This window comes from Lepidochelys kempii, chromosome 21, assembly GCF_965140285.1.
Source record: "Lepidochelys kempii isolate rLepKem1 chromosome 21, rLepKem1.hap1, whole genome shotgun sequence".
Classification (NCBI taxonomy): Eukaryota; Metazoa; Chordata; order Testudines; family Cheloniidae; genus Lepidochelys; species Lepidochelys kempii.
In genome coordinates this window covers 11,104,887-11,128,779 of record NC_136400.1, presented here as the reverse complement: position 1 = coordinate 11,128,779, position 23,893 = coordinate 11,104,887, and the positions used below count along the sequence as shown (strand labels likewise).

The 23,893-nt window shown below is 44.9% G+C and overlaps 2 protein-coding genes across 14 annotated transcripts in view; one reads left to right on the top strand and one right to left on the bottom strand.

The window, feature by feature from the left end:
- The first annotated feature begins 1,386 nt into the window (after positions 1-1,386).
- On the top strand, positions 1,387-15,071 carry TCP11 (t-complex 11). Of its 3 annotated transcripts, none has more exons than XM_073320129.2 (10): positions 1,387-1,447; positions 1,989-2,140; positions 5,493-5,625; positions 7,315-7,435; positions 8,814-9,034; positions 10,119-10,255; positions 11,699-11,919; positions 12,355-12,539; positions 12,951-13,114; positions 13,828-15,071. In XM_073320129.2, exons 2-10 carry the CDS (start codon positions 1,999-2,001, stop codon positions 14,046-14,048), a joined length of 1,545 nt encoding a protein of 514 aa, XP_073176230.2. In that variant the 5' UTR covers positions 1,387-1,447; positions 1,989-1,998; the 3' UTR covers positions 14,049-15,071. The 3 variants fall into 3 exon arrangements, with proteins under 3 accessions (XP_073176230.2, XP_073176229.2, XP_073176231.1); XM_073320128.2 differs by lacking the exon at positions 1,387-1,447 and adding an exon at positions 1,491-1,678; XM_073320130.2 differs by lacking the exons at positions 1,387-1,447; positions 1,989-2,140; positions 7,315-7,435 and having other exon boundaries at positions 5,566-5,625.
- The window catches only part of ANKS1A (ankyrin repeat and sterile alpha motif domain containing 1A), a 155,266-nt gene continuing 146,204 nt past the window's right edge, over positions 14,832-23,893 (bottom strand). For 9 of the 11 annotated variants that reach the window (XM_073320116.2, XM_073320119.2, XM_073320118.2 and 6 more), the window contains one exon: positions 14,832-21,899. In XM_073320116.2, the coding sequence (XP_073176217.1) occupies positions 21,780-21,899 (120 nt within the window). In that variant the 3' untranslated portion in view covers positions 14,832-21,779. The remainder of the gene's footprint in view (positions 21,900-23,893) is intronic. The other 2 variants (XR_012155829.2, XM_073320117.2) reach the window with 2 other exon arrangements.

Here is a 23,893-nt window from a genome sequence, read left to right as displayed (position 1 = left end):
TAGGCCTGTGGCAAAACCCACCCATTTTTCTTAGGGTGCGGGGACCAAGCAGATTGATGGGACCAGGACAAAGTTGTGTAGTTGTTATGGAGGTTAGTTTTCATATTGCTTACCTGTGCAGTACAGTTTTAATTTTTGTATGGAATAGTTTGTACTGAGTTTTATAAACTGCTCAGAGATCAGGATATTGCTTAAACAGTCACAATAAATATAGTTTGGAAAGAAAAGGCAAGAAAATGCAGGCACCAACATAAATTAACAAAATTGTTCCTCTCCTGTAAACCATGGACAAATCTGTGCACCTTTCTTCCTCCCCCACCCCTCTTCTTCAAAAGAAAAGAAAAAGGATTTACTTTGATCGCAGGCTCTTCAGGGCAAGGACCATCTTTCTCACTCTGCTTGTACAACACTTGTCATCCTGGTTCATGACTGGGGCTCCCAGGCACTACTACCCTATAAATAAGTAAATAATAATTTAAAAATCTTATATCCTCCTATAGGTTTCTAACATGCTTATTACTATAGTTCTGAACCACTCTATGTACAAGTCACCCCACCTCCACTTTTCACAAGAACCAGAACCCCAGGATTCCTAGCTCTCCTAGAAACCTCCAATGGTGGGAACAGAAGGCAAGTGTCCTAACTCCCCTGAGGCCCCCCTTTGCCAGCCAGCAGTGCTCTGCTTACTACATGCCTGACTTACTTTGCAGCTGGCCCCATGCCTCCCCTAAGGTCATAACACCTTCTGGGATGTGAACAACTACACGTGCTGCCAACCTACATCAATCTGCATGGTCCATCCAGTCAGAGGAGGAGGGGATCCTACCAGGCACTATTTAAAATAAATTACTATGAAGGCGTCTATAAATATAGAAGAGCCCTACAATAAATAAATCCTCAAAGGATCATTCAACTCGATCGATAAATTTCTAGGGATTACCCCCCGCTTTTGCTCTAGTTGACTAGTCCCTTCACCTGTCTACCTCCTCATTTATTGGATGGTAGAGTCCAAGTAAACCAGTGGGCTGAGCCACTCTTTGGAGCATTTCATTTGGTTAGAGGAGGGGGAATATAATTTTATAAGGAAAAAATAGTTCCAACGGGAGCGTAGTGCTGGAATAACTGTCTCGCCAGAAGCCAAGGGTAATTCATGCTTTATCTCTTAGCATGGGAGCTGGCTCCTCTAGGTGGCTTTTAAATGGAGGCGAGTTTGTGTGGTGGGCCCATCCCTATTTCTCTGGGGTTAGTTCAGTCCTCAAAAGAGCGTGTTATGGTTCACGATGCGGAGCAGCCCATTTATCACAGAGAAGCGGGGGTGGGCGGATTATAAAATCTCATTCAGAGAGGGATCCCGAAGCAGTAGAACACGGTGGCTTAGGTTTTGTCGGCGCCCTGACGGGGAGGAGTCTCCCTGAGAACCGTCTGCAGCCCCCACGGGTGTACAGAGGTAGAGCCTCTTCCCCCCCCCTCACGCGCTGGCAGTTGGTTCGGCCCAGTTTGAAGCTGGGAGCGGGCGCTCACTGAAGCAACGGCAGCAGTGGTTCCGTGAGGGGGCTCGAGAGCGGCCGGGAGGCCCCCTGTCTCGTCATCACCGACCGGCCCGGGCCTGGCCCTGGCCGCGGCCCTTCACCACCGACCGGCCCCGGCCCTTCACCGCCGGCCAGACCCTCCGGGGAAGGTGAGGGGCCGCTTCTCCGCCCCTCGCTGGCCCCCGCTGAGGCCCGGGGCCGTTGAACGGCTCCCCCCCCGCCCCGGGGTCTTCCTCCGCCCCGCCCCCCACCTGCCTCGGTGTCTTTCTCCCGCCGCCTCCCCCCGCCTCGTGCCCGGGCTCCCCCCTGGGCCTGGCTCCCCCCCCGCGGGCCCAGCCTGATTCATTTCACGGCCCCCTCCCTTGACTAGAAGCGTGGCCGGCTGGGGCCTGTGGGGCCTGGGTTGACGCCGTCTCTGCTCCCGGCCTTTCTAACCCTCTGTCTCCTCCCGACCTGCAGGAGGAACAAGATGCCTAACCCCGGAGAGAAGGCACCCCCCAGTGACTGCAGTGACCCAGAGAGCATGCCCTGTAGGCCCAGGAGAGCGAGGCAGGCCCAGGAGAGCCATGATGGGGATGTGCCCAGCCTCTGCCCACCACGGCTGCCAGCGTGTACGTCCGCCTCCGGTTATGCTAGAAAAGTCTGGTCTCTACCGTCCTCACACGGTTCAGTGCAAACAGTGGTTTAACCAGGGATGACAGGGATTTGCGGAGAGCTTTGAAAGAGAGCCCTTGGGTTTGGAAGGGACCTGTAGTGGGCTCATGCCATCCCACTGCTTCCAGGCAGGGTTGATTTTTACTAAACCAGGGTTGAGAGATGTCCAGTCTCTGCCTCCGATGTGGAGGCTATACAACTGCTCTTGGCAGCTTGAACCATTGCTGACCTGTTTTTAGGCTAAATTCTGCAGTGGCTCTTTTTCTGTGTTTAATAATGTTATGACTGGGCATCATGCACAGTACTGTAATGTGCTGAAGTGGTGCTACGGGGCAGAAAACGTACACATCTTTAACTGTTCTGCTAATGTTCTTAACTTGGTGACGTGGAATCCTAGGCTCCACATCCCATCCCACTATTAACCTTGTTGGAGAATAGACATCGCAATTTTTTGCAAAGATCACCCCAGATCAAAGTCTTACACTTCCCATCAGCTGTACCAAATATTCCTCTCACTTCATGCCCTAAAGTGCCTTATCTGTTCCTTGAGAGGCTTCTTTAAAGCATGTTTCTACTAAACCTCTTTCATTTTCTGCCATGAAGTGATTTTTTTTTTTAAGTTAGTCAAAATTCAGTACAATCTTTACTGCACTGTGACTCTCAATTGTAGTGTGTCTGAACTGTGAACTCTGGGGCCGGGATAACATCCTCTGTCTTGTACAGCTTTCAATAAATGACAGGTGATGTTTTTCAATGGTCACTAGATGTCGCTCTTATTTCACATGATACAAAAAGAGGTGGATTTATCTGGTATGAAAGGAAAGAGGGGCTCATCAAAACTATGAATCTGGCTTTTAGTCAATTCACAGCTTGAATTTTTTCTCACATGAGTTGAATTGTAACTTCGGGAGAGCTTATACATCATTTTCTGTATATGCATCAACTTAGATAAACAGTGGTGCAGCTTAAGAATTCCACCTGTCTAAAAGATCAGTAAATTCCGTTACACAGTTCAGTGGAACTAAAATCAGAAAAAAATTCAAATGTTCCCTTCCTGTAGCACAGAGGTCTTTAGTAGTTTTTATCCAACAAAGATTTAAGCTAGCTAGGGACTTCATATGCAGGTATAGTCCCACTGTCTTACTCAGGCCAGTAAGAATGCAAATATATATATGATTCTTTGCAGGACTGGGCTTTATATGACTGACATTCCATAACATACAACGTGCTATTATCCCTTCTTCACACAACCCTCTTCTCTAATTTAGATTGTAATCTGTTCAGAGAGGGGACATGTCATTTTACCATACCCTCTTCTACACCCGTTATGGTATATACTATTTCCTTCATCTTGCTTTGGTGTGGGATAATCAATTCAAACTCATTTAGCAATTGTTCTGTTTCTCTGCCTTGCTGAGGAAGGTTCTCTACACCCAGCTTTCTAAATTATCCTGTATTGATCTTTCATATGTAACTGCTAGTGTCCTGATCCATTTTTCCACTTGCTGGTCAAGAACTTTCTAGGCTAAGTTATTTCCACTCACACACATAAATGATGTTATCCAGTATATGGATGATAGATGCTTCCATAATGAAAGTATATCAGATACAGGCTTCATTGGCATGGGTTATCTAGTTATCTCTAAGTTCTCTCATTATTTTAGACTTAAACTATAGCATAAATGAGCATCTTTTTCAAACTCTGGGTTTCCTTGGCACGTAAAATAGTTACAAGATTAATTAACTCCATTAATTAGTCCTGATTTGTAGTATCATAGCCCTAGAGACCACAACCAGATTAAGGGGAGGGCATGGAGCTAAGCACCCTGTACAGACATATAATAAATCCTTCCTATCCCAAAGTGCTTACAATCCTAAACCACTCGCTTGAATCTGTTCCACAGAGGCAGACCCTTGTGCCTTTGCAGAGCCTTATTGATTTCAGGCTTAAGTGGTCTACATACACAGATCAGACTGCAGAATGGGGGCTAAGGTTTCAAAAATAACAAGAGGGTGAGTCACCCAAGAGGAGGATATGAAGGCAAGCCTATAGCACTGTTAGAATCTATAATTCCAACATGTGACTCTCTGCTGTCTCATTCCTATTCTGTACTGACTTTGGTGTCCTCTGCAACTTGTAAATTGTTCTCCCACTTTATGGCTATTAAGCTAGGCCATATGGCACCATATTTTCACCCCACTTCTCTCCCATAACTTAATTAGTAAGTTTCACCTGTAATTTTTCCTGTTGCTCCAGAATGTAGAAAACATAGATAATAGTCCCACAACTGATGATTTCCATGAGATTCTGAAATGATTGTTGCAGTATAAAATCAGTAGTTCATCAGCTAATATTTCCAAACATGTCTAGGAGATTACACATACCTAGGGAGTCAGGAGACATGAGTTTTATTTCCGGCTCTGCCACTGACTCTGTTTTGTGTTCAGGCACTTAGCTTCTTTGAGTCTCAGTTACTCTGTCTGAAAAATGCATCTGTCATGCGTTGGGAGGTCTATATTGCACATACTTGAGAGGAAGAGAGCTAATTCCTTTTTACCTAACTTATTTAGTCTTAAAATGGTAAAAATGTGAAATTCTTCTTCAGAATACGTCTTCCTGGTATCTTTACACTGGAAAGGATGCTATTAAAATAACTTATAAGACTTGTACTCATTTCACTGTTCACTTTAAAAACAGAACAAGGTAGAGAGACATTAAGTAGTTGCATAATTATTCTGGAGATCATTAGGAGGTTAAAGCCTAGGTATGAGAACATGTCAAAAGTAATAGAACCAAGTATGAACTGATAAGTCTTTTATACAATCCATTTTTATTCAGCTCATTCAATGAGCAGTCTTACATTGCTTTTGAAGACCATTTTAATTTGAACAATTATTTCATATATTGGTGTTACCAGTAACCACAGATTGATATTTTAAATTGATTTTGAGACCCAAACTTGCTTCCATTGAAGCGAATGGAAGTTTAGCCAATGATTTCACTGGGAGAGGATTGGGCTCTTGCTTTTGACCATTAATGAAATTTAATCTTCCATTGTTTAGACACAGAAACCAAAGTGATCAGTTTTACTTTTGTCGGGGTCAGCATTTCTTCTTCAGCTGGGAGCATAATGTTGTTTCTCGTATTCTGAGGGGAATGTTTTAACCTCATCCTACATACACAGGTTTTCATTCATTTTACATTTCCATATTAAATTTTGTAAAACCTTTTAGATTTATTAAATGTTCCATCTAAGACTGTAGTTGATCATGATAAAGAACTAGGTCTCATTAATTTCCTTTCTGCAGCCAGCCCTCCACAAGTTCTTTCCATGGCAGAACTACTAGAAACAGCACAAGAGGTTTCCAGAATGACCATTGCACATGAGATTGTGGTGAACCGTGACTTCAGATTGCAAGAGATCAACTTCTCACCAAACAGGTTTGCTACACTCCTCTTTGTTTTTTCCTCTTACCTGAGGTTGCAGATTATATGGCTGGGAGGGGAGGATTTGGAGGGATATGGCTGTTGAAAGTATGTGGAAACTACAAAGGAAAAGAAAGTGGGTTTTGGGGGCAGGGGTGGGGGACTGGTGCTATATGACATGTTTTTTTCAAGTTTATTTTTCCCTTGGAACTATGATGAATGCCAAGTCTGGTCATCTTTGAATTTAATGGAGCACTCAGAGATTTCAGAGGTGTAGACAGTGACCTTTTCTTAAGTATTAATCAAAGTAACAGAGATGTAAAATCTTTAGCAAAGATCTTCTCTCAGCAATCCGCATTGTAGCTGCAAACTTCCTGAGTCCTATCTGAATGCCTTAACCTTAATCCTTCCTGGTGCTGTACAAAAAGAGGCTCTGTAGAAAGGTATCTTGCGAATATTGTATGGTCTTGTCGATCTTCTCTGAGGATAAGAGTAGTGGTTGGGGGATCTGAAGGGAGTTATCTGCATCTATTGCAGGTTGGCTAAACGTCACATTCTTCTGAAGCAGGGTGGGCTGCCTCTGAACTATTGCTAAGTGGTAGAAAAGTAAGACTAAGGTTTGTCTACACTTACATACATGTGTAGAGTGTACACACTGCATGCACAGCTAGCATGGGTATAAATAGCAGTGTAGAGGGTGAAGTGCTGCTTAGATGAGTAAATACATGCCTGAGTTCTTAGGCCCTACTAAATTCACATTTCATTATGGTTAATTTCACAGATATAGGATTTGAAAATTGGTAAATTTCACCTTTTCAGATGTTTAAATCTGAAATTTCAGTGTTATAACTGTGTGGGTCCCAACCCAAAATGGTATTTTTTGAAGGGAAGGGTGGGGGGTCGTCACAAACCTGTTTTGGGAGGATCATGGGATTGCAACCCTCACTTCTGTGCTGCTTTCAGAGCTGGACTCTGAAGGCAGCAACTGTGGAGCTTTCTGCAGCCGCAGGAGGTTTCCAGAGGTGGAGGTGGGTCTGAACTCCACCCAAGAGCAGCTGTGTAGGGGATGGAAGTCTTTCTGCTCCCCAGGCCAGCGGGAGCTAGGAGCCCCCTCACTGGGGTGCTCTTAGCAGCAGGGGGAGATCAGATTTCACAGAGTAGGGTTTATTTCACTGTCTGTGATGTGTTTTTCATGGCTGTAAAATTGGTAGGGCCCTAGTTATGTACCCTACCTACATGGCTCTGTGCACAGTGAGACAGTGCTGCTCAGTGTCCCGTTGCTGGAGCCTTTCCCTTCTGCAGGGAAAGACTCTGGCAGCTCCTCCTTGCCAGAACTTTTCCCTGCTACCTCAGCCTTTTATTGGCACATGCAGCTATGGAACAGTATGGACATAGCCTGCTTTCCACTGTGGTGTGTAGCTACACATACCTTACACACCAACCCCAGTGTAGACAAGGCCAAAGTATGTTTGGTTTTGGTGAAAAGAGATGGCTGGGTAGGAACCATATTTGGGAGAACTATGGAATGTAGGTTGATAGAGGTTCCCATAGGAGGGGGAGTGGTGAGGCATGTTGCTTCCAACATGAGAATAAAAGTTCAAAGCAAATGCAGAGAAGTCCAAGTGGGGGCATGGCCCCTCCATAATGATAGGTGTGAGATGGCTGAATGTTAATAATAGTTACTTGTTCCCCCTCCCCACTCAGCTTGGAAAGCCGAGTGAAGAAGACATTGCACAAAGCTTTCTGGGACAGTCTAAAAGAACAGCTCTCTACTAGTCCACCAGACTACACGCATGTGATCCAACTGCTACGGGAAATTAAAGAGGTGAGCAGTTCGTGAGATAGGACAGCCAGCTTAGAGCTAGGCCTCTGTTAGTGATGTACATCTAAGCCTTGCCTTGCCTTGCCTTGTGGCCACACATTAGACCCGAAGCATGAGAGAGTGGAATTCACAGCGAGGAAGAGTAAATACTAGGCCCAACCTTCTAGATCCTGTCTGTAAGACTGTCCCCTGGACCCAGGGTCCCACACACAAATCAACTACATGGCTCCACGGGTTCTCATACCTTTCAGGTGTAAGAATCAGTATGGACATAATTGATCATAGATATTACTTAAATCTCTGTGCTACACTGATGCAGTGGTTTCTTGAGCAGGAGCCGATCCACAGTCTGCTTAAGGATGGCTAGTGTCTTGGTCCTCTTCAGTCTCATTAGTATTGAACCCACTGGTTTTCACCAGACAGCAGAAGGCTAGCTCACAGGTGGTAGGACAACTATCACGTATTCCTCTTTTTTTACATTCTCTGTTCCTGCCCCAAGGATAGCTGTATTCCTTAATAATTGGCGACCTCTTCTCCCTTAAACTTGCAACTGAACCCCATCATTCCTTCTTAGTGGACCCAAACCCTCTCTTCAGTACAGCAGATTTAGGCTCTAAGAAAGGTAGAAGATATCTGTTAATAGGATTGTAGACGGAACACATACTTCCTGAATTAAAAATTAATTAGATGGGTTTGATTTTATTAAAACCTTACTTGTTGTTACAAGGCTTCTTAAATAAAGAAGGCTGAAAGAGAGACATACGAAGTAAAGTGAGAAAATGCCTTGGCCTAAAAATCCTCCCTAGGCCAACAGTGACTGTGCCCTGCTGTGCATATAGTCTTTACTATCTATAAACTCCTCAAGTTTATGTATGAAGAAATCCCTTTCCAAGGCTAGTCATATAAGCATCTGTCTTTAATGCACACAACATATTAGAACAGGAGCTAAGTGTTTAAAACTAACAGCCATACCTATCTGCAGAGCCCCACAGCAGCATCTAACATACTTGCCTGACCTGGCCCATACCTCTCCCCTTTTATAGTCCTGAGAGGCAGCTGCCTTCCCAGAAAGCCATCCCGCAGGGCACTAAAAACTATCCCTGCTATAAAGGAAAGAATAGGGACCACACATTATTTAGGGGCTGATATATGGTCATATAGCATCTTCTGTGTACACCCCTTAAGGGAGCAATTAGGAACAAACATTCCCTTATAGCTACTAGGGGGGGCCCCTAAGTTTCAATGTGCTTAGTAGTCACCTGAGTCCTCATTCCTATAAGGCCAGCCTTTGATTCTTGCTGTGCAGCTCCTGGTGAGCTGCAGGGTTCCTAGGTTTGAACAAAAACAGACTCTTCTCTCTTTGACTTTCTCCTTGGGGCAGACCATACTGTCGCTGTTGCTGCCACGGCACAGCCGACTGCGGAACCAGATTGAAGAAGCCCTGGATATGGAGCTGATCAGACAGGAGGCTGAGCATGGGGCTCTGGACGTCCCCAATCTCACCACGTACATTCTAGGTACAATGGCGATGCTGTGTGCACCTGTCCGAGATGAGGAAGTGCAGAGACTACAGGGTGTGAAAGACCCAGTTCAGCTGCTCAGGTGAGTGACACAGGTGGGCCTCCCATAAACCAGCATATCCTCAATCAGTGATATGTTGTGGCAGGGAAATCTACTGCCTCCTGCCCAATAATCATATCACATCTGGACTCCTGATACACCTAGCCTCAGCTTGTCATTGCTGGTAGTTTGAGTTTCTGAATAATGAAAATTGGATTAAATGGTTCAGGGGAATGGAAAATCTAGTGTGAAATGAACTTGAGGCTCAGTCTGGTTCGTAGGGGACATATGTCCCTCTCACAAAAACTTCCATCCTAACTGGCACTGAATAACACCACTACCCCTCCAACCCATCCATGACAGTCATACCAGAAGGGAATGAACTATAGTGCCTGATTTCTCTTCTGTTTATCTAGGTTCTTACATGGCCTTATCACGAGATCATCTGAGTGCCTCCCAGCTATTTAAAAGTAGTAGTTTCTTTCCCTTCATGCTGTGAAGGAGAAATGACTAATTATCTGTGTGAGAGAGAGAGACTGAAGAACCTAAGTCTCAGCAATGGACTTTGCATTTAGTTGTGCAGTGAGCCCACTGATCTTTCTTCTTGCAGTAATGAGTCCATAGGTTGGGTCCATGTCCTGTCTTCTGTACTCATAAGCCTATCCCACTGCTGGATAATTTCATTGTTTTGGTGGAACATAGCTGTTGTGGGAGGTCATGGTCTCTTCTGACCCTTCTGGTGGTCTCTAGATCAGGGTAGAGACAGCATGGAGGAAAACTGAAGTAGCTTACACGTCCCCTATTGTACTAGTTCTGAGGCTAAGTAAGATGGTCTCGGGGGCATGCAATGTGGTACCATTCCCCAGCACAAAAACCAGATTTTTAAAGAGTCCCTGCTGCATGAAAAGGAAGCCACTGGGTAGTGTGTGGGGCTGGATTGGGCTGCTAGTGAGTTCAGAACGTGAGTACTGACTCCCCCTGCACTTGGAATGCCCAGCACTGAAGACTGGGTCTCTGTGGCTAACTCGACATTGGTGAAACTTGCCTCTAGGTAGCTGGGGCAATCTGACTTCAGTGAGCCACTTGCAGTGATACTTTTTTCCTTTTGTCCTCTTATTCACCCCAGGGAGATTGTCCGGGTGCTAGACCTGATGAAAATGGACATGGTGAATTTTACCATCCAGAGCCTCCGGCCCCACCTGCAGGATCACTCTGTCCAATATGAGCAGAAGAAATTCCAGGAGCTCCTTGCCAAGCTGCCCAGTGAGTGTGTGGGGAAGGAAAGAGAAGGTGCAGGGGTGTGCTGGGTCATCATCAAGAATACTTATAGAAGGATTGAGAATACTGAGCACCAACACAAGGCGACATAGGTCCAAAGTGCATTAATATTCCCAGAGTACAGCAGGTGGGAAAGGGATCTTACTCTGGGGCTGCAGGGATATCATTTTCCATGATAGACAGACCTCACCCACAAGGGGACAGATTCAGCAGAGGAGTCAAGGGTTGGTGGGTTTAGAGCATGAGCTTATCCTTGGCAAGGGTCTCTTGGCACATGGAGTGTGTGGTGTAGGGAGGCTTGTGTCAGATGGCTGTGCTGTAGCAGCCCTATGGAGAAACCAGTCTTCCTAACAGCTTACTCACGCATTTAAAGTGTGCACATACAATTTTAAGCATTAATTTTAAAGCAAGTATTTCTGTTAATGGGACATTGGTTATTTTCCTCTCTTTACTACTGTGGAATAATGTACACAAATAGGATTATCTGCTGCTTAGTTCATCTCCGGTTACTTTCTTTCCCACCTGAAACTGGTCTTCAGTTTGACATCAGCCAATGGTGCAGACATTCTGCTGGTAGCAGATACTAGCTTCAGGTGCAGGGTAAACAGGAGCAGCAGATAGAAACAGAGCTGTTAAGGTCTTCCATGCAAATTTGTATTAGTAACAAGATGGAAAGACAAAACTGTCAAATGTTAATTTAAGGAGATGTGCTTCTAACTAGGGGATGGATTGGTAGTTAGAGCACTACCCAGAAGTCAGGACACCAGGGTTCTAGTCCCAACTTGCTCACAGACTTGCCTTGTAAAAGAGAGCAAGATATTTAATCTACTTCAGTTTCTTCCTGCATAAAATAGAGAAAATAGCCATGGCAGGGGATGTTGTGAGATTTCATTAAAGTGTATAAAAGGCTTTGAGAGCCTCAGAGGAAAGGGCAAAATGTTAAACAGACCTGTAGTCACCCTTGGCAGAGCATTCTAGAAGGTTTTTGTGGATGCTTAAATCAAAGCCAAGCTATCCCAGACAAAGAGCAACATTTTACTGCTCCCTGTACCAGATTTGCTGGCTTGCAGCAGAGCTGGTCTGGTTTTGTTAGAGGTGTTTCACCATATGTGCTGTAATAGTTCCCAGCCCTCTGCACATTATAAAACTTGGCTGAGACCAGCCCTGAACATGCCTCTCTTCAGTTCCACTGCTACTGGGCCAACATCGCTGTCCTGACAATGACATGGCTGTGTCCTATGAGAATGAGCCTGACTCCGAAGCTTCAACAGGTGTCAGTCACTTCTAAAGTACCAGGGGCCAGCACGAGACATACTGTCTCTTCAGAGTAGAGTGTAGTGTAGTACAGTGAGTGAAAACAGTTCCTTCACCATTCAACTTGCTCGGTCTGATTTTTCCTGCAAACCTCTCTCCATAATCCTATTCCAGACAGCCTGGATCATACAACTGAGTGGTTACACAAAGCAGCAGCAGAAGTCTCTGCATCTTCTCTGTCATCCCCATCCCATCCTGAGGTCCATGGATCACCTGTTCCACTTTCACTGGGGGCTGGCAGCAGGAGCTCAGCTATACCAAGTCCCGTGTCTGTGTTAAACCAGGGATACATGAATCTACTCCACTGGGAGCCAGGCACAGAGAACTACCCTGAGGTAGGACTGCTCTGCCCCTTTGACATGGCAGTTAGAACTGGCCTAAAGTACAAGCAAAATAAAGAGGTGCTTGGGCCCTGAATCCTATGCAACCTCTACAGCAGGAGCCAGCTTTGTCTCTGGGCTAGGCAACAGGACTGCAAGGGGAGACCATAGCTCTCTGCTGGATTCCCTATCCCTTTTTGGCAGTGAAAGCTGCTAGCTTGTGGCTTATTTCCCCTCTTCTGTTAGGCTGGGTCCCCTGCAAAACATAAGGCCTTTCCTGCTTCTGGGATCAGTTTGATCAGTGGTTCACACCCTTCTCTATAGGGGAGACCTCTCTCCTTATCTATACAGAAAAGGAAGGGCAGTTGCAATTCTCCAGCTTAAGAAGCCCCCTGCTTGGTGAGCACAGCTCTCCCCATGCTCACAAGGGGATTTAATCTTTCTTTGCAGACTCTGTTGATGGACAAAGCCCGGCTGCAGGAGGTACAGTTGCAAGTGAATCAGCTAACAATCATAGCTGCAGTCCTGCTGGTGTCCAGCAGTGTGTGTGGAAGTGCCTTGTTCAGCTCGCCTGGGTTTGTAGATAGGCTGAAACGGGTAACAAAGGCCCTCTTGGAAGGGCTCCCTCACACAAGGTTGGTTGCTTTACCATTATCTTTTCCAGAGGGAAACAGGTGCTGGTTGGGAATGAGAAGAGCTGCAGGAATCCGCTCTGGAACTCAGAGGAGAGTTAAAATCCAAATAAGGGCCAGGGCTTCTGGCTGGGGGAGGAGTTTCCAGCTGGGAACTAGTCCCCTAGAACTGGTGACTCACTAGTTAATGGGGAACTGGTGATACTGATCATTCTGATCACAGTAACAAGCACTAGGGCAGCTTAGTTCAGGGGACACCAAATGAGTAGGGCTGGTTGTCTGCCTTATGTTGCCATCATGATGATCCTGGCTACAAGTTTGTGGAGGGAATTTCCTAGCTGTTCGACCCTCTCCCTGCTGTAAAGCAAAGGTGAGGAGCAGCTCAAGAATATAGAACATGCCTCTGTGATTTAGGTTTCAAGAAGCTTTACTGGACATCAGCAATCATGTGCACCAGGAAGTTAGTGAGTGTCTCTTGCAACTGGGTTACCCTGCTTTCACAGATGACAAATCTGCTTCCCTTAAAGGCCAGATAAGGAGCATTGCAGAGGAGGACAATGCAGTGCGGAGCGTAATTGGTGAGTCCCTGAATAAATGCCTAATGTGCTGGCTTTTTACTTTAAAAATGAGGCCACCCTACATCTTTATCTGCAATCTATGCTGGGCCTTAGAGTGAAGTCCTTTCCCAGGACTGGTCATGCATAGGCAACCACCATGCAAGGTGCACCTGATGCTAGATGTGAGTGTGAAGGTCAGTCTTTGGCCTCTTTGCTCAGACTGCCACAAGGTTGGGTACCTAATGGCCCTAGATTGAGATCCTCACTCCTTCTCCAGAAGTCAAACAATAACAATCAAGCAGTGAAATACTCTATATGCCAGTACACCCCATCTCAAAGCACTTTACAAAAGTGGGGTCATCCCTCTTTTACAGATGGAGAAACTGAGGCACAGTGAGTTAGGAGACCTGCATTCAATTGCTGGCTCTGCAACTGAGTCTCAGTTCAGTGCTCTATCCACTAGCCCCCCACTGTAATATGTAAATTACCAAGATATTTCAAATTAAGTCTGAAGTCTTTCCCCACTGATTGTGCTTAAATGCAATAACTGCAACAGCACTAATCTTAAATTCCATGTTGTGTTCTGACATCTGCTACACACTTGAATTTTTTTATACTAGAATGATTTCTCTTCAGAGCTGTTGCTGAGCTGATAGGGTCTCAAACAGTCATGTGTTCACTCTTCCCTGAGTGACTGACTGCTCTTGTCACACCCTCTCTTTTTGTACCTACAGAGCAGCGGATTCATTCATTTCTCAGCCTTCATCTGTCTCCGAGTGCCCAGAACTCTCGCAGTCTCCCAAAAGGCCTTCTTCCAATTCAGGAAGAACTGCTGGAAGTTGGCCACAGGTTTGGCAGCATGATTCATCACAACAGGCAGGTGTATGGACCCTACTACCTGGGAATTCTAAAAAAAGTTTTCCCGGAGCCAGAAGCAGGAATAGATTCTTTCTAACCCTCACAGAAAGAACCACATGCACTGGGGACAGAGGACTCAGTTTTCAGAATCATGCTTTGGCTTGTGAAGTCTGTTGCAGCCAAGGAAACAGCTGTCCTGTTCTGGGGGGCAGCAGCAGCATCCAAAGCACTTCTGTAGCTGGTGACAATTACATAAATATCAACTGCCAATTCCCCATTTGTCTGAATAAACCTTTCAACTAAAAAACAAAAATTGCTCTCTTTTCCCATACCTGCCATTAGTTGGTCTCATTACTTGGAGGGGCAGTGAAACATTGAATAAATATGGCAAGATGGATTTCATAATACTGTAATGTATCCTGTGAATTTGAACCCTGATTTTTCCTGCATGGGCATTAAGTGGTTTTAGCCTGCTTTCCAGACACCTATTAGTCTCAGCTGAGGATAGGGGATTTGATTAAGATCCTTTGTGTTAAAAATGACAGAGCTTAGTTTCTAATGTAACTGATATACTCTTCAGTGTTAACTTTAAAATCTGACTTACTTCATATGGGCCATCTACACTAGCTCAGGTTTTTAATCCCCTAAGGCAGTGGTTCCCAAACTTGTTTACCTGCCTCCACTGATTGCAGCTCCCATTGGCCTGGAGCAGCAAACTGAACTTGTTTTGGTTAAACAAGGGAAATATTTTATCCATCTGCAAGAACAGCCATTTTGGTTCCAGGCACCAGCCGCTACTTATTCCTTGACCAAATTCAAAATTTAAAAATGAAAATTAAAGACTTCCACACTATCTACATCACAGTAAACAAAGCAAAGGTGAGTGTCTGAGTTTATTTATTAATTCAGTCTGTTCTAAATTGTACAGTTATGAAAAACAACAAAACGACCACTGGAAGCCCAGAAATATTTACAATCTCGCCTTGTTGTAGTGAGGTCAGTCTATGTTGTTGCACAGATTGGTTATGTTTGGTACCACAAGATGTTGAAAATTCAGACAAATTCAAGCAGATTAACAATTGTATATACAGGAAAATAAAAGAAAATTCAAGTATCAAAATACAGAGACAGATTAAATAACATTTTTATTACAAATCAGTCCCACTGCCATACATCACAATTAGCAAAAAGGTCTACATTGCAAACTGAAGTTGACTGTTCTCTGCCATGTTGGGGAAATCTCAGGTTATTTTTCAAAAGACAAAAATTTGAGTTAGCTCTCATTTCAAGCACATCAAATTGGCTTCTGGTTGTACAGGTACCTCTAAATATGCCAATGTAGGATCTAAAAAGGAGCATGGAGTTGCAAACGGAGAGCTTGTTATAAAACGAAAAATCCTACTGCACTCAACTGATGTAAGCATAAGGGAAACCACAGAAATGCCTGCTGCCAGATAGCTGAACTCTGGAATGAGGGAGTGTTAATATAGCTGAGTCCAGGTCAGTTTCACAGCTCAAGAAATGGAGTTGCTCAAGGATACCATTTGGTGTCTGCTCTGTACATTGCAGCAGCCTCACAAAGGGCAGTGGTGCAGCTCAGCTTCCCCTCGAAACACACCCAAATACCTTTTTTCTGCAAGGGGAATGGGGGGGTGCCTCAGATATCCAAATACCAACTTTCTTCTAAATTTAAAAGGCAAAACTGAACAGCCGAGATTACCATTTTTTTTTTAAAACAGGTACAGAATAGAATAGGATACAGCAGCTTGAAGCTGAATACATTAAATGACTGCACCCTCATTTTAAGACGACAATTCAGCTATTAATATTAGTGTCTGTCTAGAGTTCTCAGCCTGGACCCATACCCAATACAAAGGGAGATTGCTCTAGAATACTGTCTATCCTTTGAAAAAGGGAAGGAAGTGGATCACAGGTTGGTAACAGAACTAGCTCAGAACTTTGAAAATTAATCACATTCAGAACCCAAAATTTAGGACACTTTCCTCCAGATACTGTGAATCCCTGTAGGAACACAAGAGCCTGAACAGTGCACAAATGGCGAAGTACTAAGAGATTGGGAACCACCTGAACTCCTGAAAATATAGGCTGGGGTCTAGGAGGAGAGCCCTACCAGGCAAGTACCTTGAAAACATACGCTACTAAAGCTCAGCTCCTCTGCGATACGTATTCTGTGTCAAGGAGAAAACAAACACCTAGCAAGAGAACAGCAAAGGGGGTTGCTGAGTCACTGGAGACAACAGCAAGATTAGAGTCTTCATCACTACTTTTACTGCCAGCCAACCTCCAAAGCTCCTGCATCCAACAGAGAGCTATCCCTCCTCCAAAGCAGGGGTTCAGTCTCTGCAAACAGACTTATTGCTAACACACCAAATATTTACACTTACATCAGTATGAACTGCAACATAGGCATAAGAAGGAATGTTAAGTTTCCTAAAATTCACTCATTTTAAAAAACAGCTTGTTTTCCCGCTCACTAATCATTGACAGGTCTAGGCCCTGGGGATTGTTTGTTTCTCTCAGCACTCACCATCAACTGGAATGAGACTAAATTAAATCCTGACAGATACAGCAGCAACTGGAGTTAAAAACAAATAGTTAGGACACAAAGTTCTACTAAGCAGCAGGGCACCACCAAACCATCACACCTGCCTGAGACCAAAGCAATGGCATGGTGTCCCCTGTTTTTACATCTCAAGAACCAAGTCATGCCCATTTTACCATCTCTCCTTCCAACAAGGTCCTGATGGTCAGGGCACTGGAAAACAGGTCACACAACTGTCACAGCCAAAGCCACCATTAAATACTCAGGTAGTTTAAATGAAGCGTAATTACAAAGCACCTTCAAGATTGTGTTCTGTTTAAGAATGTGAGACTGCTCGGGACCAACCACCCTTAGACTGATTGAATTTATCATCAGGTATGGACTGTTTCAGTGTAATGCCCAGAATACAACTCCTTGTTGGTTCATATTCTGAAATACTGTTACACTAATGGTAATTCAATAATGAGCTAGTATCAAAGAAGTGTTAAATCACAACCAGACTTTAAAAACCCAACCCGGTAGCACATAACTGCATTTAAAAAACATGGCAGATGCAAGAGAGGGTATACAAAGGAGCAAACTCTCCAGTTATTCAGTGTGATAAACTAATGGAAAGGAATCTAATTGTGTCCTCCTTACCATCAAAACATCAAGTATTGCAATGCACCAGTTCTCTAGTGAAAGCAGGCTTCGTACCATGGGTGATACCCAGCAATCATCACTAGGATTGTAACCCCTTTGCAGACAGTTTTCCTTAAATTATATCCATCTCCCATTTAGGCTTGGAGTGGCTTGAAAGAAAAGTGTATGAAAATCCATGCAGCTGAGTTTCAGAATCTGGAACAAAACTATTGCCAAAACCTTGGAATTGTTTTCTCCTGCTCACCAAGAACCGAGGTGAATTAAAGTACCATTAGACATACACACACTACCGCCATTGCTAAGACTTTTTACCGTACTCTTTGTAGGACAGGACAGTACCGTGGAATCTTAATTTACTAAGGGTTGTTCCAACCCAAAAAATTGCAACATGCTACATTTAAGTTGTGGATTTCTTTTGTTTCGTATCATTGCATGTAAAAAGAAAAAAAATCTCTTAAAAAAACATTTGTTGCAACAGACTAGAAAATAAGGTATCACTCCCTTGAGCTCAGAAGTCTCAAATCTCCTTTGCTAGAAATGCGTAGCTGCTTTTGTCAGCTGGTTGCTGGGATCCCTTTTCCCCCCTCAATTGTGGAAGCCCTTACTCGGCAGTCATGAACATATTCAGAGAGGCAGACACCAGTGCCGGGTGGAGATCTTCATCCTGTTGGGGTACCACTGCTTCTTAGGTCTCTGCCCCGTTACTACATTTCCATGGTAGCACACAGCTGCCTGCATATCAGCTTTCCAGAGGCAAACAGAACAGGGGACAACGTTAACAGAAAGGAAAAAATGCAATGAATAATTTCATGAGTCACGTTCAAACCAATGCTGGGGGGGGGGGGGGGGGGGGAAGGGAGGGGACAGAGGGGTGTGTGACCAAGCAGTGAGAAATAATAGAGCCACAAACTGGTGAGAGCTACAGCTGCACAGCACAAGCCCTCTGTTCAGATAGGGCTGCTGGGATCCCACCAAGGGTCAGAGGTCAGCATTAAAAAGGCACATGCACAACTAACCCTTTTTTTTTTAAAAAAAAGGGGCGCTGAGAACCCACGAAAGACACTGGCAGTTGCAAGGGCTCAGCCCCTCCAAAAATCGGATCTGTATGTGGGTAGCTGTAACTGATGATAAACTCTTAGACATAAAAGCACACCACCACTTGCATTCCTCATTGAACATCTCCTCTGAACGACTGAAAAGAGGTTTCAGGGCGCCGTTCACAGCTTGCCAAACAATACGCAGCAGCCCGTAAAAATACCGCCGTATTCTACAGCAAGTGCCCAAACCACTACAGGTAACAGGAACACTGCAGTGTTCTGGGCATTCACTGTAGTATTTCTCTAGTTAAGGATTCTTTTGCCTAAGCATCTGTAATCCCTTACCATGGGGGTCAGGGGTGCATGACATGTTAAATCTACCTACAAGACTGAGGTTTTTATTCTTTGTGCTTTACAAAATATCTTCCTACCCTCCTTACTTGGATACTTACTAACCAGGTTGTTATTTCTGAACTCTGTTTGCCTTGTTAGGCCATGGCCCTGAGGACTGGGAGGTCAGACTTGCTCCGAGGAAGGAGCTAGATAAAGATTTTGAAACACAAGATTCTAGTATAATTACTGGGCTGGAGGGGAGAAAGGGAAAGAAAAGACTGATGCAAAATCAATAGCCCATTAAAAAGTGATCCTTATTGGTTCTAATACACAACAAGTGAGGATCCAGGCTGAATTACCACATTTGGGGTGGTTGGTTGCTGCAGAGATTATGACATTTGAAGAAAACTCTTATAGACCTACTTTCTGTTCTGGACAATCCAGGTTGCATCAGTAAATGGGGTTTGCTTAAGATTCAAGAGCCAGTATGGACACACTGGGTGCGTCTAGAGATGGACATTTGGGGAGGAGAAGATGTGGGTTTTAAACTGTTCATGATGGACCATCACAAAGCAGAGGCAAGAATAGTGTGGGTAGTAGCTGTCCAGCTTCCTTCACAGCTCTCTTCCGACCACACCTTGATTGTCACCTGCAACTCCCCCACTGCTGATTCTCCTATGAGTGGATTCTGCTAATGGTGCAAAATAAATGATGTTGGTATGCTTGGAATTAGACTAGGATCAGACACATTTGTGATCTTTGTCCAGTGTGACAGCTGAAAGGCTGGTGTACTAACCCCTACTGTCCCACACAGCCAGGTGCTCCCATAGAAAGGAGCAGGTGGTTTTCAGTCTGACTTTAGAATGCTGGTCAGAATCCAAGGTGCAACCTCCCTTCTTGTGAGACTGGTATTTCACGTGGCAGGAGAGTGAGTGAAGCGGAGCATAGTGGGTTGTTGTCATAGGACGACTACTACGTGCTAGTCACATAGTGCCTTTCCTTAGAGGCTCTCAAATTGCTTTGCAAACTGATTAAGCCTCACATCACCTCTGTGAGGGAGGGAGATATTATCCCCATTTGATAAAGGGGGAAACTGAGGCTAAGGGACATGGTCACACAGCAAGTCAGTGACAGAACCAGGAGTTCCGACTCCTCAGTCTGTTTAATCACTGGACCATCCTTCCTCCTCAGTTTCATGCTATCAATGAGCCTTATACATTTGGCCCACTTTAATCAGGGCTGGCCATAAGCACAGCCTAGTCAGGAATTCACCAGGGCACCTCAGGAGAATAGAGCAGAACCTCAGAGTTACACATGCCTCAGGAAAGGAGATTGTCCGTAATGCTGAAATGTTGAACTTTGAACAAAACATGCTGGTTGTTCTTTCAAAAATTTACAGCTGAACACTCAACTTAACTCCGCTTTGAAACTTTACAGTGCAGAAGAAAAATGCTGCTTTTAACCATCGTAATTTAAATGAAACAAGCATAGAAACAGTTTCCTTACCTTAGAGGCTAACCAATGCTCAAATAAATTGGTTAGTCTCTAAAGGTGCCACAAGTCCTCCTTTTCTTTTTGCGAATACAGACTAACACGGCTGTTACTCTGAAACCTTTCCTTACCTTGTCAATTGTTTTTAAAAACTTTCCCTTCATTTTTGTAGTAGTTTACGTTTAAGACAGTACTATACTGCATTTACTTGTGTGTGTGTCTCTGCTGCTGCCTGATGGCATATTTCCGGTTCCAAATGAGGTGTGTGGTTGACTGGTCAGTTTCTAATTCTGGTGTTCATAACTCTGAGGCTCTACTGTATTTGTATCCGCATGGTCACTGGCTAACAAACTGCTTTATGGCACAGAGACCACCCTCCAAACGAGGTCCCAGCTCTGCTCGGCCTGCACAGCAGCACGTGCTCTGTGGTTTCAGTTGTAAGGGGTCTGAGTCACATTTAGGAACTAAAGTAGCAGCCGTAGACAGATCTATCTAGCCAACCATGGGCTCAAAACTTTGCAGACAAGGAAATGAGGTGAACGGAAAGGGGGAGGTGTCTGCACATAGGGTACCCAGGCACCTAGGGCCCTCCCTAAGGGTAATTGCCAAGGGATGGGGAAGTGGCAGATGTTTCAAGATCACTCTAGCCGTCATTGCACAGCATTTAATAGCCTTGTGATCTGCAGAAGACTTGTACTTTCTTCCTGCCCAAGGGAGAAATGGGATCAAAGTTAACATGCAGGAAACCTGCTGAACAGAGCAAAGTTCCCAGCTCCCCAGTCTGCTTTGGCCAGACAACAAATAGTCCAGTCCCCGTCCCACACCCAGTACAGGATTAGTCACATGTGCCTTTAAAAGCTTAACCCATGTATAGTTCTAAAAGGGAGAACCAAGCTGGTAGCTCTCAAGCAGTTTGGTCGGTTTGAACAGAAGGGCCCTGCATCAAATCTGACAAGACAGGATGAAACCCACACAATGACTTCAGTGGGGCAGCTGAGAAGCTGCTGCCAGGCGTTTCCTATATATACCAACCCTGATCTCTAAGAAGGGTCAACGTGCACAGTGAGAGCAACCGCTGTGTAAGCGGCCCAGACTGGCTCTCACGTTAGCTGTGCAATCAGGTTTGCAACTCTGAACTTCGGGGTGGGGTGGGGGGAAGAGATTGCACACAAGATCCATGCGAGGAAATCTAGTGAATGGGTTATTTGCAGACAGCATCACTCTGGTTAGTGTCGGTTCAGATGACAGGTAAAAAGAGGGGTAACAGTTCGCTGAAACAGTATACAGCTGTGGCTCAGTACAGAATCTAGAACGAGTGAGTGTGCGCACCTCAGAGACAAGAGGTCTACAGCAGTCCAAGGATAAGAACATTAAATACAAAAAGGCCCAGGGAGTGTCATGTCGCCCCCAGAGATTCAGTGCCGCAGCAAGGGGAAAAACGTGAAATGGCAGGCGGCTTCCCGGATCCACATCTCAGACTCTTGCAGCTTCCAACCCTCTGCATCTCCCACCTCACAAGTATCTAACAGGTCATTCTCTCCGCATGTTACCCTTGTTTCCGAGTAAGGAGAATTCACAGTGTTCAGTAGTGATCAGATACAAAAGCTGTTTAGTCTACAGTATCCTAGTGCTGCTGCCTCTGATGGTGTAGCCCCTAGAGGTGGAGCTCAGTGCCAGCAGCTGGAGGGAGAGGGAGTTTAGAACAGCAGACAGATCAGATCGCAAAGGCACGGTTAGACTAGGTGGACACAGGGTTGCTTTTTTAGAAGATAGTGGTCTCATACTTAGTGCTGAGGGTCCTCTTAGAATCCTGTTTGGGTTCAACAACCCAGGAGACACTGGCATGAGACTGGGAGTCTTGGTCCACTTCAGGTGGCTCCAGCTGGAAAATAGTGGAGGGAAAGAGTACAATAAGCAACTTGCTCACCTGGAGAGAGTCAGGTCAGAGCTGGAGACATTCAAAGAGCATTCAGCGAGAATGAGGGGCACCCCTAAGCTACCAACATACAATCATACAAACAAAACAGAGGGAAGCAGCTCCTACGCTGAGACTGGCAAGGAACCCTGATCAGATTTGGCCAGGTCTTCAGGCTAAAATCAGAAACATCTGTACTGTACTATACTACCCCAGGCCCTGAGCCAATCCACTCAGAGTTCTTTGTGGCTTGGGGCCATCTAAGTATTTATTGACTGGGCCAGCCTGCCTAGTTTCACAAGTAACAAGAAAGCAGATGATCCTCCAGGGTGGGGACCCAGCTCCTGCAGGTAGATTTCTCCTTTTATCTGATTTGCTCCCCTGGCCAAAAGGACAGCTCTTCCTTCCCTCAGCCTCCTGATCTTCCAGTGTGATAGTGATGTTAACGGGCTCAGAAGCAGCATGTTGTGTTAGTGGGGCTCTCAAATATAAAGGGAAGGGTAAACACCTTTAAAATCCCACCTCTGCCACCATGTCAAGGTTCCTTCCCCACTCTCAATGCTAGGGTACAGACATGGGGACCTGCATGAAAACCTCCTAAGCTTACTTTTACCAGCTTAGGTTAAAACTTCCCCAAGGTACAAATTATTTTACCCTTTGCCCTTGGACTTTCGCTGCTACCACCAAACGTTTAACCGGTATTATTATTATTAGGAAAGAGCCCGTTTGGAAACGTCTTTCCCCCCAAAATCCTCCCTTACCTTTACACCCCCTTTCCTGGGGAAGGCTTGATAAAAATCCTCACCAATTTGCATAGGTGACCACAGACCCAAACCCTTGGATCTTAAGAACAATGAAAAAAGCATTCAGTTTCTTAAAAGAAGAATTTTAATAGAAGAAAAAGTAAAAAAGAATCACCTCTGTAAAATCAGGATGGTAAATACTTTACAGGGTAATTAGATTCAAAACATAGAGAATCCCTCTAGGCAAAACCTTAAGTTACAAAAAGACACAAAAACAGGAATATCCATTTAGCACAGCTTATTTTCTCAGCCATTTAAACAAATAGAATCTAACGCATATCTAGCTAGATTACTTACTGTTTTTGGATTCCTGGGCAGAACACCTGGAACACCTACAAAAAGTCTTCGAGTGCATAAGGGAGGCAGGACTAACTGTTAAGGCTAAGAAGTGTCAAATCGGCCTAAACAGAGTGACTTACCTTGGACACCAGGTGGGTCAAGGAATGATCAACCCCCTACAGGGCAAAGTGGATGTTATCCAAAAGTGGCCTGTCCCAAGGTCAAAGGAACAGGTTCAATCCTTCTTAGGCTTGGCCAGTTATTACAGGTAATTTGTACCGCAGTACAGCCAAATTGCCACCCCACTGACAGACCTAACCAAAAAGAAACAGCCAAATGCCGTTCAGTGGACCGAAGAGTGTCAGAAGGCCTTTAACCAGCTTAAAGTGACACTCATGTCTGACCCTGTACTAAGGGCCCCAGACTTTGACAAACCGTTCCTAGTAACCACCGATGCGTCCGAGCGTGGTGTGGGAGCAGTTTTAATGCAGGAAGGACCGGATCAAGAATTCCACCCTGTAGTGTTTCTCAGCAAAAAGTTGTCTGAGAGGCAAAGCAACTGGTCAGTCAGCGAAAAAGAATGTCACGCCATTGTCTACGCTCTGGAAAAGCTACACCCATATGTTTGGGGACGGCGTTTCCACCTGCAAACTGCCCATGCTGTGCTACAGTGGCTTCATACCACCATTGGAAATAACAAAAAACTTATTCGGTGGAGTTTAGCTCTCCAAGATTTTGATTTCGACATCCAACACATCTCAGGAGCTTCTAACAAAGTGGCTGATGCACTCTCCCATGAAAGTTTCCCAGAATCAATTGGTTAAAATCGTCCTTGAGAAGTGGAAAATATTCTTAGTCTTTATGTACTTGGTAGTATAT